At 39.2% G+C, this 16053-nt stretch overlaps 3 protein-coding genes across 3 annotated transcripts; 2 read left to right on the top strand and 1 right to left on the bottom strand.

The window, feature by feature from the left end:
* Nucleotides 1-2534: 2534 nt before the first annotated feature.
* On the bottom strand, nucleotides 2535-3350 carry LOC119550723. Its single transcript, XM_037859621.1, has one exon. It carries the CDS (start codon nucleotides 3304-3306, stop codon nucleotides 2602-2604), a length of 705 nt encoding a protein of 234 aa, XP_037715549.1. The 5' UTR covers nucleotides 3307-3350; the 3' UTR covers nucleotides 2535-2601.
* Nucleotides 3351-5870: 2520 nt separating this feature from the next.
* LOC119549846 (melanization protease 1-like) lies at nucleotides 5871-6904 on the top strand. The gene is made up of 4 exons (XM_037858138.1): nucleotides 5871-6093; nucleotides 6159-6204; nucleotides 6259-6410; nucleotides 6465-6904. The coding sequence occupies exons 1-4, from the start codon at nucleotides 5871-5873 to the stop codon at nucleotides 6860-6862; spliced, it is 819 nt and encodes a 272-aa protein (XP_037714066.1). The 3' UTR covers nucleotides 6863-6904.
* A 6860-nt stretch (nucleotides 6905-13764) lies between these two features.
* Nucleotides 13765-14798, top strand: LOC119550873 (melanization protease 1-like). The gene is made up of 4 exons (XM_037859857.1): nucleotides 13765-13987; nucleotides 14053-14098; nucleotides 14153-14307; nucleotides 14363-14798. The coding sequence occupies exons 1-4, from the start codon at nucleotides 13765-13767 to the stop codon at nucleotides 14758-14760; spliced, it is 822 nt and encodes a 273-aa protein (XP_037715785.1). The 3' UTR covers nucleotides 14761-14798.
* Nucleotides 14799-16053: the final 1255 nt, after the last annotated feature.

Genomic DNA, 16053 nt, shown 5'->3' with positions numbered 1-16053 from the left:
GACAACGCTTAAAGAGGAACATTTATTTTTAATCAAGGTTTGCTCGGAATTGAATATGTCTAATTATGATGTGTATACCCCAACAACATTAATCAATCCCAGTAAATAAAGTAAAACTTCCGGCCGGCCAACAACGAAATCGAAAACAAATAAGCGCAAAAAGCTGCCAAAGAATAAAACGGAAATTTATTTAAAGGTAAATAAAACCGCCAAAACGCGAAACAAGCCAAATAATAATAAACTTCAGCTCCGCTGGGAGGGAATTGTTGTTTGCAATCAGGCAAACCCAACAACCCAACAACCCAACAGCACAACAACTGGGCACCGCAGACAGACCGGATCCGGATCGGAGGACCAGTGGATCCAGAGGGGTTGCAGGATATGGCTAGCTGGACAGGATGGCACTGGATGGGTGATGGGGATGGGCATGGGGGACAGCCAAGTTCTGCCGAGACACTCTGGGTCTGGGCGAAAGTTTGCGCAGCTCAAAGTGCTTCGGATGCAACAATGAAACTCGAAATCTGCCATGAATTGCAGACAATCAGCGACAGAGGACATAAGACAAGCGGACCGGGTGAATTTAAAGTATTTCAGTATTGCAGTATTTCAGCATCGCAGTACCGCAGTCCTTTGCCCATGGAACGAAGTTAATAAGTTTGAAAGCCAACGCCCCGGAGAATCTCGCGTAAAAATTGCAAAATTATTTGAAGAAATGTTACAAAACAATTAAAAAGTTGCCGACTTTCATGAGTCAATCAAAAGACCGGCAGCCGCAACGAGTTTCTACAACTTTGCCCTCAACTTTGCGACCCCCCTTTTAAATGCCAGACAACGAGCATACGCCCCGTTGTACGCTCGTCATATGAGCAACAGACATCCTAAATGCAATTTGTCCTTGCTGTATGTTATGTATGCTATTCTGGCCAATCCGTGGCACAACTTGAAAAACTCTGGGCTGCATTTTCGAAAGCGGCAGAACAACAAAAGTTGAAGTCGGGGGCAATGTCAGAATGTCGGGGGCTGTCAGTTGTAGCACTTGGCATCTGCCCCACATATCGTATTATAACTCGGGATGAGCCCCTCGTCGGAGGCGCTGATGCACACCAGATGCAGATGTCCAACTGTATTGCAGTATTTTTTCATTTAATTTGCCCTCCCCAGGAAATTAGACATTTTTCTGCCCTTTATAAAGTTTCAATCTCGACTTTTGGTCCGAAAATAAACAAAAACTGGGTCACACAACTGGCGTGCTTTACTTCACTTGTGGAAAATGTAATAAAACTCTTAACTATAAAATTATTTAAAATGGTATTTGTCTTTATCTCCATATAGCCTGCATGGTGTATACTATTTATGCTGCTTATACATATATATACCATGTGATGTACTAAATATTTCTATATTGGGGTCATAAAACATTTTTGTAAATTTTTAATTGGTCCGAGATGTTGAATAAAATTGATTTATTAACAGAAAAATTATAATTACTGCTTAAAATTTAGTGATTCGAAAAAAATCCTTTGGGATTCATTAGCTAAGAGTCCGCTATTTAAAATTTTCGTATATCAAAAGATGTTTGCATACGTCTTATACACAATCGCTTTGGATTCCCACGATACCCATTTATTCATCAACCGCCAAGTAGGTTCTTAAATATTAATGGCTATGAAGGGAATTTGTCAGTGACGTAGGCGGAATTCCATTAGGGTCTTTAATAATCAAGCATTTACATTTCAAATGCCGAAACTATGTATGTTCTTGGGGGAATTTGCTTATCAGCAAATTTTTTCTCTGCTGTTCATGTTGAAAAGAAACTTGGTTCCTATATAAAGACCTTAAATCGTAGAGCCTAGACCATCGAAGGGTCAGTCGAGTTTAATTGCCCACGGAGCCGGTTCATAGCTCTATTTTGATTTTTTACTTGTAAAAAGTTTTATTTATACTTAAAAAGTAAGTTAATTTCCAAATAAGTAACTCCTCATATAGTAATTTCCACTTTTATATATATCTATAGTTATATCTATAGTTATTATCCATGAAGTATTCTCGCAATCACAGTGAAGCTTTTTATAATAAAGATACACTGTGATGGTGAGGATAATTTATGGACTCACTGCTGCTTTGATTTTACGGAAGAAAATGTGTTTTTTAACATGTTAGTTGTTTATTAATTGAAATAATGTACAAAGTGTTAAGCTTTTTGTGTATTACAGCGTATATTTCTTCAAAATGACCTACAGACTCTTGAAGCGATTGAAGGGCCTGGACATTTCCTTATATGATAACTGATGACGGACAGTTATCATATGTGGAAATTGCCCAAGCCGATCAATCATGTTTTTCTGGGAAGCTGCAGCTATCCCGACTATCCCGAATTGGATGTCCTAGTGACTGTTTTGAGGATTGACTGGCTTACTTTCTAACATGATAATGTTGATGTAATATTTTCAAGTTCATTTTTCTTAAATAAATCCCAGATGCTTAAATATAATATTGTCTTATACCAATAAAAGATTTTAGAAAAAAAAGGAGTATTACTTTAAATTTAAAGTATTTTATTAACTATAGCTTCCGCGAATCAAAGTTGTACGAATGGTTTGTCTAATCTCGTCGGGGTATTCGTTTCTGGAAGGGATCGGATTCCCGGTGGAACCATCCGTACCGCCAGCTGGTTGCCTCGGGATAGTTGTACTTGTCGTCCGGACTGCGTTCATATCGCCTCTCTAGGTAGGTGCTCCGTTGTCCATTCCGCAGCAGCTGAAGCTCCACCGCTGGCACGGATTTCATGGGATAAGCAATACTTTGTGCGAATACTGTCTTCTCCAACGGGGACAGATGGTAATCGAAGACTCTATGCTTGGAGGGACGGTAGATCCGGCTGGTCACACCATTCGAAGTCCTTAGGGGAATATAGAACTGTTGGGCCTTACTGGAAACAGTACTCCCAGTGCTTCGCGAGGATGGTGGTCTTGAAGTGGGAGCCACCATTGTCTTGGAGTTTGGATTCTGAACGGTTTTTCCCACGGTTTTTGGCTTAACCATAGCTATTTTTATATTTTGTTGTGAATGGGTCTTCTGCTTTGATGAAGAATTTTCCGGTGTTGTCTCGGAAACTTTATTAGCTGATAGATTACCAGGAGCTGAAGTAGTCTTGGCCACATTCTTTGGTTTATCGTCTGAAATCAGTGCAACACAGGGCGTGTGCTTTTTGGAATACCCTATACTACTTGGCTTCACCGGAACTATCCGCTGCATCACCACACTTTGAAATTTTGATGTTACTTGTTTGTTAGATGATTTAAACATTTCTATAAATGTATGATACCAATAGAAATGACTAGAAAATTTTATTGACACTGAAGGAAAAAGAAAAGAACTCTTGTGAAGTTCTACAATGTTGCTATTAGTGTTTTATTAAGCTCTTAGTCTAAAATTTTAAAATGTCAGAAAGAATAAATGTTATAATTTATATATATTATAAATTATATAGAATAAACTAAACCATAATGCTTTGCAAGCCATATTACCATAATATCTGTTTTGGTCACATTTTATTTCGTAAAATTGGACAGGGTATTGAAACTTCGAATAGTGATGATAAAGTAAGTTCTATAGTCCTTAATCGTTGCTGTGTTATTTTATTATAATATTGTTATTAAGATGTAAAATGCTGAAATCAACTTGGAAACCTGCTCAAAATAAATTAATAGGTTTTCGTAATACGATTTTTTTAATTCAAATAAAATTTTTTTTTAGTTATATTTTAATTATGAAAATGCAAGTTCTAAGATAAAATGATGCACATGAATTTGTTAAATGTATAAATTAAATTCTTTGCACTTTGAAACGTGATTAATTAGAGATCTATAATAAGTAAAAGTTTTCTGGTCAGTTCATACTATCTTTTTTGTATGAACTGACCAGAAAATGTTTACTTATTATAGATCGCTCATTAATCACGTTTAGCATCCACCAATAAAAGTTGCATTAGTTGTATTTATCCTAAACATTTTTCAATTATTTCTTAACTATTAAAATGCTTTTACTAGATTCTTATTATAGTGTTTATTTATTTCGTAAAGTCTTGACCATTTAAGGCCATTTAAGGCAAACCAAAGAGCACCTTACAAAACCTTTCGGCCGGGAAAAGTTTATGTCTTTTTTAAGTGCCGGCTTTGATTCTCAATAAATGGTAATCCCCAGCTGAATTTTTCATTTTTTTCCCTCGTAACCCGAGTTTGTGTTTATTTTCAATTTGTGTGGTAGTGTGAAAATATAAAGTGGATTATACAGAGATAAGAGCGCTCTACAGACACATTTCTCTTGCATTTTCCGTGTATTTTTTAGTCTGGCCAAAAGGAAGCCTTGGCCCACACGTTGGCCATAAAAATATCGCAGATATGTCGCCAGACTGTGAAATGTTTATATGCATGGGGTCGCGTCTCGTGGTTGCAGTTGCACGGGGAAACTCTATAAACCCGGGAGAAATCGACAGGTCCTGCCACTCCTCGCACTTAGAACTTTAAGGATATATATATAGTGTACACATATATGTGCGGCATTGATTTGGTCTCGTTCCAATTGGCTTGTTTATTTCCGAATCCGAATCTCTGCTGTTTACTTGGTGGCTTCGTTAAAGGTGTTTTTGGTATTGGGTTATTTTTTTTTTTTGGGTTTTTTTTGGGGTTTGTTTATTCACCTTCACCTGTACTTGCCTCCGGGAGAACTGCATAAATTAGCTGCACGTCGGTTTTTATCTTGAATCCCTGAATATATCACTGAAATTTGAAACTTTCGCTGCGATTGCGTTTTCTATTTGACATTTGATACAGTATCGCAGATTGATTTTGGCCCAACTTTGATATGATAGATGGGCGTGGAGTGTCATCGCAATGCACTCGGAACTGAAAAATTGAACGACTTGCAACTTTAATAAGACGAAAGTGCGCGACAGCTGAAGCACTCGCAATTTCCTCGACCCTCGTTGACCATTAGCGGAAAATTCTCTCCACTTTCCACTTCGATTTTAGTCGATTCGCTTCCATTTCCATTTTCTCTCGCCTGCTGCATTTTTCTCCATTTCCCCACCTCCTTAATTTGCACTGCATTTGTCGCCATTTGGCTTTTAGTTAGCCGGGAAATGCGGGAAAAGCGCGAAAGGCGGCAAATCGAGGGGCCGAGCAGCTGAGTGATGGAGTTGCAGTTGCACTTTACTGCAATTGGTTGCACTTTATTCGCGGTTGCGTGAGTGGAACTTGGAACTCGCAACTTGGAAATGCAATTGGCAGCGGGCAAGTTAAAACTTCTAAATTACATTATTGCCAGCCCCAAAAGCCCCCACAATCATTGCCACATTTTATTTCTAATTAAATTGAACGCCGTCGATATCCGATGTCGGCTCACAAAAAAGTAAGCTTACCAGGCAGTGCTTATCGAAATCACTTTTTTAAAGCCATTAGGGTATTAACTATTTTGGAACTCTGTTACAGATAATATACAGGAAAAAATTAATCATTAAAAAACGTTAAATTTGTATACATTTTTTATGAAATTGTTTGGTTGCACTTAGTTCAATGCCATCCCAAATCAGTCAGATAAGAATGACGCGAATTCGTTAAAGTAGGGCAAAGAGCATAATATATATTATATTAATATAATATATTATATTTTTAATATTAATATATTAATATATTATATTTTTCTTAATAATTTTGCGTTAATCTTAGATTGTGGGATTAACCGACAATTACCAAAGTATAATATTTTATTTGGAAAACCCATAAGTAATCTTTCGAAGACAATAAAAAAGTATACCGGTTGCTATAAAAGATGATCGCCCTGAGTGCTCTGAATTCAGTCTTCGCCTCAAGATGAAGATCGTCGTAGCTGGAATCGTGGTGACCGCCTTTCTTTTTTTGGGTACCCACAAAGGATCGGCGTCCTTGCTGGAAGATACTTGTGGAACCACAAGGCGTCCTTTGAGAGTTCGGCGGGTAGTTGGAGGCAATGTAGCTGAAAGATTCTCGAATCCATGGACGGTGATTGTGCTCACTGCCAACGGTTTCACATGCGGCGGTTCGCTTATCACCTCTCGTACGTATTTTATTAAATATATTTATTTTAATGGGCACACTTATAAACGCGATGGATGCTTCTAGGCTTCGTTCTGACAGCAGCGCAGTGCATTTCTCGATTGCCAGCCACGTAAGTGCAGTACTTTTATGTTCAAGCAACATGGCAATTCTTCTTCTCTTTTAGTAAGGTGCGTCTTGGCGGATTCGACATGGATATCAGCGAAAACACTTATGAGGTTAACATCGATCGGAATATTTCTCATCCACAATTCGCAAGTGAACTGCGGAAATATGACATAGCTCTGCTTCGAATGGCTCAAGAAGTTGAGTTTTCAGGTAATTAATTGAGATGGCCAACCAATTCCCCATAAACAAAAAATCTTTTTTTAGACTACATAAGGCCAATCTGTCTGCTCGTCAATCAAAAAGAGGAAAGAGTTTATCCAAGTTATAAGCTTACCGGCTGGGGTAGTACTGGAAATAATACAATCAACAAAATTCTACACACAACCAATATATTTAATGTCGATCTACACATTTGCAACCTAAAATTTGGCGTGCAAACTGATCAGTCCCATATATGTGCTGGCAGTTTTAGGAGTAATGCGTGTTCGGGGGACTCTGGATCTCCGTTGAGCGTAGAGATAGATTACGAGGGAACTATCAGAGAATTCCAATTAGGTATTGTTAGCTACGGATCCGCTCACTGTACGGGCTTAGGTGTTTTCACAAACGTTACGCATTTCATCGACTGGATTAAGGATACAATTGACGCGAACTCCGATTAAAATAATTGATGATATCGTTAAATAAATAAAATTTTATCGAAGTTTCCTTTTATTTAAGGATGTTCAGAGGGCATGGTCTGAAGGCTTGCAATCAGTCCCTCGCCGGGCGAATTTATATAGATGTACTTAACATATATGTGTAAACATCAAAAGCAAAAAAAAACAAGGAAGAACGCTATAGTCGAGTACCTCGACTATCAGATACCCGTTACTCAGCTAAAAGGACCAAAGGAAAATGGAGATATGCAGCAAAGCGAGGTTGAAATGCGCCACCTACCGGCGGTAGACAGATTTAAGCGTTGTGGGCGTTAGAGTGAGCGTGGCAAAGTTTTTTTGGATCAATCGATAGGTATTGACAAGACCAATACATTTCAGTTAAAATTTTGTATCTAGCATGAATATTGTGGGCGCCACAGGCTTGGGCGGTTTGTGGGCGTTAGAGTGGGCGTGGCATATTCGCGTGACAAACCTGCGCTGCGCTCAAGCCTACGGAATCTAAATCTGAATTCCCATTTCTCTATCTTTGATATTTTCCGAGATATCTGCGTTCATATTTACGATTTTTTTAAGTTTGTGGGCGGTTTGTGGGCGTTAAAGTGGGCGTGGCAAACTTTTTTTCAGGTCAATCGATAGGTATTGATGAGAACAATACATTTCAGTTAAAATTTTTATTCTAGCATGAAAACTGTAGGAGCCTCAGTTTTGGGCGGTTTGTGGGCGTTAGAGTGGGCATGGCACTCTGCTGAAACAAACTTGCGCTGCGTAAGAAGCTCAGGAATCTGCATGCCTAATCTCAATAGCCTAGCTCTTATAGTTTCCAAGATCTCAGCGTTCATCCGGACGGACAGACAGACGGACAGACGGACAGACGGACATGGCTAGATCGACTCGGCTAGTGATCCTGATCAAGAATATATATACTTTATGGGGTCGGAAACGCTTCCTTCTGCCTGTTACATACTTTCCGACGAATCTAGTATACCCTTTTACTCTACGAGTAACGGGTATAAAAAACAAGGAAGAACGCTATAGTCGAGTACCTCGACTATCAGATACCCGTTACTCAGCTAAAGGGACCAAAAGGAAATGAAGAGGAAGCTGCAAAGCGAGAATGAAGTTCGCCACCTACCGGCGGTAGACATATTTAAGCGTTATGGGCGTTAGAGTGGGCGTGGCAAACAATTTTTGGATCATTCGATAGGTATTGACGAGACCAATACATTTCAGTTAACATTTTTTTCTAGCTGGTGGGCGTTAGAGTGGGCGTGGCACTCTGCTGAAACAAACTTGCGTTGCGTAAGAAGCTCAGGAATCTGCATGCCAAATCTCAATAGCCTTGCTCTTATAGTTTCCGAGATCTCAGTGTTCATCCGGACGGACAGACAGACGGACAGACGGATAAGAATAAAGAATATATATACTTTATGGGGTCGGAAACGCTTCCTTCTGCCTGTTACATACTCTCCGACGAATCTAGTATACCCTTTTACTCTACGAGTAACGGGTATAAATATGCTACACTTTGACGAAAAAATCTGCTGAATGCAAGGTTTCCCTATCTCTGTTTTGGTCTTTTTGATGACTTCGACTATCAGATACTTACACTGATAAAAAAACGTTGTAAATCCAAAGATTTCATATTCAACCCAAATATTTTTCGCTTTGATTTTCATCCATTGCGGTTTTTATTAACTTTAAATATGCGCAAATTAACTTGTGTCATATGAAATTTAAATATTTTCGGAATAGATTTTAATATTTTAAATATTTAAGTTAAGTATAAGCCATATTTAAATTAAATACAATGCATATTTCTAATACAAAGACTATTTGATTTTAAAATTTGAATTAAGTAGTACACGTGTTTAATATGAACAGAAACCATATTAAATTCTAATATTGTAACAGTTAAATGAATAACCGAAATGTTAAAATTCAATATAAGTCATATTAAGATTCAATAATAGACATATTTATTCAAAATATGCCAATTGTAATATTAAATATGATAGGTGTTCAAATATTTTTGGTACACTAAAAAAAAATGATACCACAAATTGTATTTTTGATATGTCGATTTTATTTAAACATTTATTTTTCATAACGGCTTGCTGGAAGGTACAAATAATACAGTTACACTTATGTTTATTTTTCAGAGATCTGTAAACAACACATTTAGCATAACAGGCTACACACGCAGTTGCCAATTCATAAACGAAAGAAAGTACTTTAAACAGTCTTAGAGTATTACCAATCTAATAGCTAAACAATAATTAGTTTTGTAAGTTAAGCCTAGTACTCACATCGACGAAAACCAGAAAAAATACCAGATTTCTGGAGTGAATTTTCGATGAACGCCGTTAGCCGCGGCCCAAAGAATAAGAAAATTAATCTTTGGCGGTGTTCGTGCAGAAGCGGTGGGGAATTTAAAAATTTTAAATGGAAGAAATACCCCAAAAACGGTTAAAGGAGATCAGTGCAGATGAAAATGGACGCCTAATCCAAGCTGTTGCCCATTATTGTGGGACTTAACCGACAGGAAGCAATACCACAAACAGGGGCAAATCCGCAAAATAGTTGAAGTGCTGGAGGAGATCCACTAGAGAATCCCAGTGGGAAGGAACATGCCGAGTGGGACTTCGCTCTCTACATGGACATCCTGCCGAGCGTGTCCTGGCAAAGACAGTAAGATCTGGCCAAAATAATTTGGTTGCGTTGTACTTATAGAAGGATCTTTTTAGCAGAACCACAAGTAATATGATCCTTGAAGTCCTCTCCATTAGGACTCCGTACACCACCACCGCCAGCTACTTGGCAGCTTAAGCTGAGCTGGAGGACGCGGTGGCTTCTATAAGGAGGAGGAAAATAGGGCGCCCGCTATGGAACTTCCTGCAGCATCAGCGGATCAACCCCGTTCCCAATCAGGCTCCCACTTCCTTAAGGTCCAATATGCCCATTGGGACTCGGATCTGGACTGCGGTGGCGCGGGAAAGATGGCGAAGCATTCGTTGGACGTTGAGGAAGCTTTAAACTACAAATTTACATAAATAAAAACATTCGTTGAACATTTCATTTATTATACCCGATACTCGCAGAGTAAAAGGGTATACTAGATTCGTCGGAAAGTATGTAACTGGCAGAAGGATGCGTTTCCGACCCCATAAAGTATGTATATTCTTGATCAGGATCACAAGCCGAGTCGATCTAGCCATGTCCGTCTGTCCGTATGAACGCTGAGATCTCGGAAACTATAAGAGATACAATACTAGGATTAGGCATGCAGATTCCTGAGATTCCTGCGCAGCGCAAGTTTCTTTCAGCAGAGTGCCACGCCCACTCTAACGCCCAAAAACTGCACAATAATGTGGCTCCTACAGTTTTGATGCCAGAATAAAAATCTTAACTGAAATGTATTGTTCTCATCAATACCTACCGATTGAGCTAAAAAAAAGTTTGCCACGCCCACTTTAAAGCCCACAAACTTCAAAAAATCGTAAGTATGAACGTGGATATCTCGGAAACTATCAAAGATAGAGAATTGGGATATCAGACTTAGATTCCGTAGCCTTGTAGGCAGCGCAAGTTTGTTTCGCGAATATGCCACGCCCACTCTAACGCCCACAAACCGCCCAAGCCTGTGGCGCCCACAATGTTCATGCTAGATAAAAAATTTTAACTGAAATGTATTGGTCTCGTCAATACCTATCGATTGATACATGAAAATTTGCCAAAAAAAAATTTTGCTAACGCCCATAACGCTTAAATCTGTCTACCGCCGGTAGGTGGCGCATTTTAATCTCGCTTTGGTGCTTGCAGATCTCCATTTCCCTTTGGTCCCTTTAGCTGAGTAACGGGTATTTGATAGTCGAGGTACTCGACTATAGTGTTCTTCCTTGATTTTGTTGGACTCTCTGGATGTTTTATAACTAATTTTATAACTCCGAAATTCATCTTAAAAATCATCGTGTGTAGGCAAATTGTGTTTAGGAAGCGTTGTTTAAAGGTTTTTACGTGGATATAATTGCTACGGTCATCCCGTCTACTAACACTGATTTAGCTGGCATACCCTACAAGTTTGTTTTACTGTGATCGTGAGTGTCAGAAAGTTAAATTGTTGCCGTTCGCCTTTTTAGCTTTGGCTGTGCTTCGTGTCCAATAAAGTAAATTTTTCTTTTCACTTTCGATTGAGTATTTTAAATACTTTCATTGACGTTGTGATCGTGAGTTTCAGGAAGATGTTGTCTCTTGCCTTCTTCGGCTGAGCTTTGTGTCCGCGTGTGATTGTTTACTTTGCACAACAATCTATTCTTTGAAGGCGACGATCGGAATGTTGGATCTGGATACAGGATTTTCAGGATAATTTCGTTCGTTCAAATTCCCTTTCTATTATTCAACATCTATACTATGAACAAGATCTTCGTAAATTGAATCTGGATTTAGGCTTTGTGGACAAGTTCTACGCCTTCCGATCAATGGATGATGATCGAATTCTCTTAACTTTTATTTTCTAAATTTCATATCCCTAGTAATACCTGGCTGATGTTTGACTATTATCTTTTGAATTGATTGCATGGCCTCCCAACTTTTATGATTGGTTATCTTTTTATATTTACATTTATATTCCATTTCTTCCATTCATAATATTAAATAATACCTTTTGTTTTAATTGTTTAATTTAAAATAATTTTCCTGTAATTCAATATACTAAATTTAATTACAGGAAAACTTCTTTAAATTAAACAATTAAAACAAAAGGTATTTGTTGTTAAAATGCCAGTAACGCGCCCTTACGATCTTCATTGTCACAGTTGCTCTTATACTATTCAGTCTGAGTCTGAACTTTTTATAACCAATTGTGGACATAGTTTCCATCAAAAGTGTCTTGACAAACCAGGAATGGGCTTGTGCCCTGTGTGCAAAGTGTCCCTGACTCATTTGACTAGTAATCCATCTGATTTTTCTGGTGCATCTACTTCATAACAAGGAACTCCCTTTCGGCCAATATCGGTTGTGACCCGATCACAAATTAAGCGCCTAGAGGATACAAGTCTGAACATGGTAAATCCTGGGGATAATACAGCGCCATTGCAGCAGGCAGAGCAGCTAGGCTTGGCTGAGTCCTTTAAAAAAGATATAGCGGCAGCGATGGCTGCAGCTGTCCCAACCATTTTAGCTAGGTCTATGAAGGATCAAACTGATAAGCTAACACAAGCTATCGCTACAGGACTTAAGTCAATTCTAACAGCACACCACATTCTGTTCTGTATCAGAATAACTTTCTCTAAGCGCTGATCTCCCTTTGTTGATTTCATCCCCAAAGTGCGATTTTGGTGGGGGGTATTTGTAGGGCGCTTGTTAAAGAAATTTACAACACTGTGACTCGAATTGAAAACCTACTCCCTTTACCGACGAAACAAGAGCCGGAACCAGCGCGTGCCCCACTTGAAGCTACAAAGATCATCTTTCGTTGCTGTTAGAATCATTCGTGATATGCTACAGGAACTTGGAACTCGCAACTTGGAAATGACATTGGCAGCGGGCAAGTTAAAACTTCTAAATTACATTATTGCCAACCCCAAAAGCCCCCACAACCATTTTATTTATAATTAAATTGAACGCCGTCGATATCCGATGTCGGCTCACAAAAAAGTAAGCTTACCAGGCGGTACTAATCGAAATCGCGTTTTAAAGCCATTAGGGTATTAACTATTTTGGAACTCTGTTACAGATAATATACAGGAAAAAACAAGAAAGAACGCTATAGTCGAGTGCCTCGACTATCAGATACCCGTTACTCAGCTAAAGGGATCAAAAGGAAATGAAAATAAGCAAGCAGCAAAGCAAGACTGAATTGCGCCACCTACCGGCGGTAGACAGATTTAAGCGTTATGGGCGTTAGGGTGGGCGTGGCAAATTTTTTTTTGGGTCAATCGATAGGTATTGACGAGACCTATACAGTTCAGTTAAAATTTTGTATCTAGCATGAAAATTGTGGGCGCCACAGGCTTGGGCGGTTTGTGGGCGTTAGAGTGGGCGTGGCATATTCGCGTATCAAAATAGCGCTGCGTACAAAGCTACGGAATCTAAATCTGATATCCTGATTCTCTATCTTTGATAGTTTCCGAGATATCTACGTTCATATTTACGATTTTTTGAAATTTGGGAGCGGTTTGTGGGCGATAAAGTGGGCGTGGCAAACTTTTTTTTGGGTCAATCGGTAGGTATTAATGAGAACAATACATTTCAGTTAAAATTTTTGTTCTAGCATCAAAACTGTAGGAGCCACAGTTTTGGGCGGTTTGTGGGCGTAAAAGTGGGCGTGGCACTCTACTGAAACAAACTTGCGCTGCGTAAGAAGCTCAGGAATCTGCACGCCAAATCTCAATAGCCTAGTTCTCATAGTTTCCAAGATCTCAGCGTTCATCCGGACAGACGGACAGACGGACAGACGGACATGGCTAGATCGACTCGGCTAGTGATCCTGATCAAGAATATATATACTTTATGGGGTCGGAAACGCTTCCTTCTGCCTGTTACATACTTTCCGACGAATCTAGTATACCCTTTTACTCTACGAGTAACGGGTATAATTAACTTTAAATTTGTATAAATTTTTATGAAATTGTTTGGTTGCACTTAGTTCAATGCCATCCCAAATCAGTCAGATAAGAATGACGCGAATTCTTTAAAGTAGGGCAAAGAGCATAATAAAAGCATACCTATTTATATTTTTCTTAATAATTTTGCGTTAATCTTAGATTGTGGGATTAAGCGACAATTACCAAGGTATAATATTTTATTTGGAAAACCCATGAGTAATCTTTCGAAGACAATAAAAAAGTAATCCGGTTGCTATAAAAGATGATCGCCCTGAGTGCTCAGAGTTCAGTCTTCGCCTCAAGATGAAGATCATCGTAGCTGGAATCGTGGTGACCGCCTTTCTTTTTTTGGGTACCCACAAAGGATCGGCGTCCTTGCTAGAAGATAATTGTGGAACCACAAGGTGTCCTTTGAGAATTCGGCGGGTAGTTGGAGGCAATGAAGCTGAAAGATTCTCGAATCCATGGATGGTGATGCTGCTCTCTGACGACGGTTTCAAATGCGGCGGTTCGCTTATCACCTCTCGTACGTATTTTATTAAATATTTGTATTTAAATTTGTATACTTATAAACGCGATTGATACTTGTAGGCTTCGTTCTGACAGCAGCGCACTGCATTTCTGAACTTCCGGCCATGTAAGTGCAGTATTTTTATGTTCAAGTAACATGGCAATTCTTCTTTTCTTTTAGTAAGGTGCGTCTTGGCGTATTCGACTTGGATATCAGCGAACACACTTATGAGGTTGATATCGATCGGAGTATTTCTCATCCACAACACAAAATAAGCGATATGCGTAAATATGACATAGCTCTGCTTCGAATGGCTCATGAAGTTGGGTTTTCAGGTAATTAATTGAGATGGCCAACCAATTCCCCATAAACTAAAAATCTTTGTTTTAGACTACATAAGGCCAATCTGCCTGCTCGTCAATCAAAAAGAGGAAAGAATTTATCCAAATTATAAGCTTACCGGCTGGGGTAGTACTGGAAATGATAGAATGAACAAAACTCTACACACAACCAATATATTTAATTTCGGTCTAGACATTTGCAACCAACAATTTTGGGAGCAAACTGATCAGTCAGTTATATGTGCTGGCAGTTTAAGCAGTAATGCATGTGATGGGGACGGTGGATCTCCGTTAAGCGCAGAGCTAGATTACGAGGGAACCATCAGAGAATTCCAATTAGGTATTGCTAGCTACGGAACCACTTCCTGTTTGGGCGTAGGTGTTTTCACAAACGTTTCGCATTACATCAACTGGATTAACTATACAATTCTCGCGAACTCTGATTAAAATAATTGATGATATCGTTAAATAAATAAAATTTTATCCAAGGCACCACCCTCCAAGTTTCCTTTTATTTAAGGATGTTTAGAGGGCGGGGTCTGTAGGCTTGGAATCAGTTTCTCACCGGGCGAATTTCTATTGATGTACTTAATATATATATTTAAGCATCAAAAGCAAAAAAATAAATAAAATATGCTACACTTTGACGAAATAATCTCCTGAAAGCAAGGTTTCCCTATCTCTGTTTTGGTCGTTTAGATGACCTCGACTATCAGATACTCATACGTTACTCATCTAAAGAGATTGCGAGGGAGAAAGCCCCCACAATCATTGCCACATTTCATTTCTAATTAAATTGAACGCCGTCGATATAAGTAAGCCTACAAGGCGGTAATAATCGAAATCGTTTTTTAAGGCCATTAGGGTATTAACTATTTTGGAACTCTTTTTCAGATAATATAGAGGAAACAAGAAAGAACGCTATAGTCGAGTGCCTCGACTATCAGATACCCGTTACTCAGCTAAAGGGACCAAAGGGAAATGGAAATAAGCAAGCAGCAAAGCAAGACTGAAATGCGCCACCTACCGGCGGTAGACAGATTTAAGCGTTATGGGCGTTAGGGTGGGCGTGGAAAATTTTTTTTTTGGTCAATCGATAGGTATTGACGAGACCGATACAGTTCAGTTAAAATTTTGTATCTAGCATGAAAATTGTGGGCGCCACAGGCTTGGGCGGTTTGTGGGCGTTAGAGTGGGCGTGGCATATTCGCGTATCAAAATTGCGCTGCGTACAAAGGTTCGGAATCTAAATCTGAAATCCTGATTCTATATCTTTGATAGTTTCCGAGATATCCACGTTCATATTTACGATTTTTTGAAGTTTGGGGGCGGTTTGTGGGCGATAAAGTGGGCGTGGCAAACTTTTTTTTAAGTCAATCGATAGGTATTGATGAGAACAATACATTTCAGTTAAAATTTTTATTCTAGCATCAAAACTGTAGGAGCAACAGTTTTGGGCGGTTTGTGGGCGTAAAAGTGGGCGTGGCACTCTACTGAAACAAACTTGCGCTGCGTAAGAAGCTCAGGAATCTGCACGCCAAATCTCAATAGCCTAGCTCTCATAGTTTCCAAGATCTCAGCGTTCATCCGGACAGACAGACGGACAGACGGACAGACGGACATGGCTAGATCGACTCGGCTAGTGATCCTGATCAGGAATATATATACTTTATGGGGTCGGAAACGCTTCCTTCTGCCTGTTACATACTTTCCGACGAATCTAGTATACCCTTTTACTCT

This window comes from Drosophila subpulchrella, chromosome 2R (genome assembly GCF_014743375.2).
Source record: "Drosophila subpulchrella strain 33 F10 #4 breed RU33 chromosome 2R, RU_Dsub_v1.1 Primary Assembly, whole genome shotgun sequence".
In the NCBI taxonomy this organism is placed as follows: domain Eukaryota; kingdom Metazoa; phylum Arthropoda; class Insecta; order Diptera; family Drosophilidae; genus Drosophila; species Drosophila subpulchrella.
Note: the sequence above shows the minus strand (reverse complement) of the source record. Positions and strands in the feature narration are given on the sequence as shown.